This window comes from Mesitornis unicolor, unplaced genomic scaffold (assembly GCF_000695765.1).
Source record: "Mesitornis unicolor isolate BGI_N332 unplaced genomic scaffold, ASM69576v1 scaffold29527, whole genome shotgun sequence".
Lineage (NCBI taxonomy): Eukaryota > Metazoa > Chordata > Aves > Mesitornithiformes > Mesitornithidae > Mesitornis > Mesitornis unicolor.
The window spans coordinates 2,682-5,060 of NW_010198865.1; the positions used below are offsets into that span (position 1 = coordinate 2,682).

The following is a 2,379-nucleotide window of genomic DNA, read 5'->3' on the forward strand; positions in this document are numbered from 1 at the left end:
GGGAGCGGGACGGCCGCTCTTGGCCCGAATCCCCGGGGTTTCACCCCAAAAGGGGACGCAGACACGAACCCCACTGTCCGGAACATTTCCAGTGGTTCCTTTCCTGCGCTTTCCTCGCTATTTTCCCTTACACATTCTTCTTTTTTTTTTGCCTTTAAATCCGACTGATAGGACAAGATAAAATTGATAACAGAAAGTTTATTCAAGAATTGCTCAACAGACAACCCTTAAGGAAGGAAATCAAATAACTACTGTAAGAACAAAGAAAGATCTCCAAAGAGGAGGGGTGAGGTGGGAGGGAGGGATTCGCTATAGTTCTTCTAATTCAGGACTATACAATTACAGTCTGGTTCTGCTCTCATGCCTCCAGTAGAACTAATTACATTATTCATAAGTACGAAGGTAACATAAAACTACTGGTCTTTCTAAATTACGATAACTAAAATAAGCTTGTTGTACAATGACAAGGAAACACAATGTCCTTTATAACAAGTAAATACTAAAAAAGTACAATTTGATTCTTTTTTTTCCTCATATAAATACATAATATTGGGGATAAATAATACAAAAAAAGGAAAATATTTTAAACTGGCTATAACCAATAAATATATATGAATGTTCACCAGAACACACACCTATTGAAGGACGTCTCGACTGAGTTGGACGAACACCCTTCAAAGTTGTTTTTATACCCATTATATGTAAACTCTAAGTGCAACAAAGATGTCCAGACAAGAAAGCATTAGCAAATACGAGAGATCCGTTCACTTCTGCTTCGATTGGAGGACATTCCGTTTGTTCAAATATACCCTGTTTTCACGTAAGGTCAAGAGAAGAGGAGGAAAGAAGTGTAGGACTTCTGAGTCTTAAGATTGCTTTTCTGTTAATGAACCCTAAGAAAAATACCCCTAAAACAAAAAACCCCAGTGGCGTTGAATGGAGACTTCACATCATCACAGGCGGAGGTGGGAAAATATTCAGACCTGTCAACTCTTTCTTCCTCTCTTTGGGCTGCTCTTATTGTTGATGGGGTTTTTTTTTAGGCATTTCCAAAACTTGTTTCCCAAACCTTCTGCAATTCTTAGATCACTCTTATTCTAATGTTTTTTTAAAATCATTATTATTTTTGAGAGGGAAGGCAGGGGCCGGAGGGGAAGAGTGTGAATCCCACTTGTTGGCAGGTATGTATATTTGCAGTTTATGTGGGGGCTGGTGGGACGTTGCTCAGGACACCCTTTCTCTGAAGGCTGGAAAGGAAAGTGTGAGGTTCCTCTTGAGTAGGAGATGGAGAGGAGAATGGTTTTCTTGTGAACCTCTTTTGATTGCATATGTATACACACGTGCATGTTTACGTAGATGCAGGGACGTCAACTGTAAAGACTTGGCTGGCTGACTATTCTCTTTTCCAGTGTCTGGGAATTATCACTGATGATCTGTACTTGGTTTGGAAATGAAGGAGGATGCTGCTAAAAATCTGCTAGATTCCCACAAAACTGCCCCAAACCAATTTCAGAAGCATTTGTGTTGAAACACAGGAGGTATATCTGGTCAGAGAGAGCTGTTCTTGGCAGTAAATGCTGAAATGGCTGGAAATTGTGCCTAATAAAACCCAGAAATAATGATAGCAAGCACAACAACCTGGTAGAAATCACCCTGTCAAAGAAAAGAAAGAAAATAGCTCAACACAAATGTTCCTGAAGCCAATCCTGCTCTCTTCCCCTCTCCCACACCCCATGGCGAGGTCTCATCCGCTTCGCCCGAGCCTGTCCCTGCTCCCTATCACAGATGGGTCAGCTTGGGCGCCTCTTGGATTCTGCCCTGAGAAGAAGCGTGGTGCGTGGAAAGGTCTGTGTAGGTGGGGTGGCTCTCACATGGTCCGTGGTGCTGGTTCGGGGGCATCTGCGGGGGCCCATTGTAGTCCATGTTGGCGGCCTGGTGATGGGACAGGTGATTGAGGCCATAAAGGGATGGACCAGAGGTGGGCATAGAATCCACATAGTTACCTCCAACATAGACAGGGCTTCCCTGCATACTGGGAGTCCCGTAGGCCACCCCGTTCCCTTGTAAGACATGGGGGTCGTACTCAGGGGCCGTGTTGGCGTATTTCTGTTGGGAGGGGCAGCCTTTGATGGGGTTTTGGTAGTTAGTTGACATGGCATAGGCATTTTGGTGGGGTTTATTGAAGGAAGGCGGTGAGGGGGCATCGTAGTTACTGCTCATGGTGTGCAAGGCGTTCATAAATCCAGCAGAGGATTGCATGGGCTGGGGTGGGCTGCCAGTAGGGGAAGGTCCTCCAGAGGAAGACCCCATGCCTTTTGACTTCTGATCTTTCTTATACTTCATCCTCCTGTTCTGGAACCAGATCTTGATCTGCCTCTC

At 44.6% G+C, this 2,379-nt stretch overlaps 1 protein-coding gene across 4 annotated transcripts in view; it reads right to left on the reverse strand.

The window, feature by feature from the left end:
* Nucleotides 1–1,779: 1,779 nt before the first annotated feature.
* The window catches only part of HOXB3 (homeobox B3), a 2,260-nt gene continuing 1,660 nt past the window's right edge, over nt 1,780–2,379 (reverse strand). For all 4 annotated transcript variants that reach the window (XM_010189287.1, XM_010189286.1, XM_010189285.1 and 1 more), the window contains exon 2: nt 1,780–2,379. This exon is cut by the window's right edge. In XM_010189287.1, the coding sequence (XP_010187589.1) occupies nt 1,780–2,379 (600 nt within the window).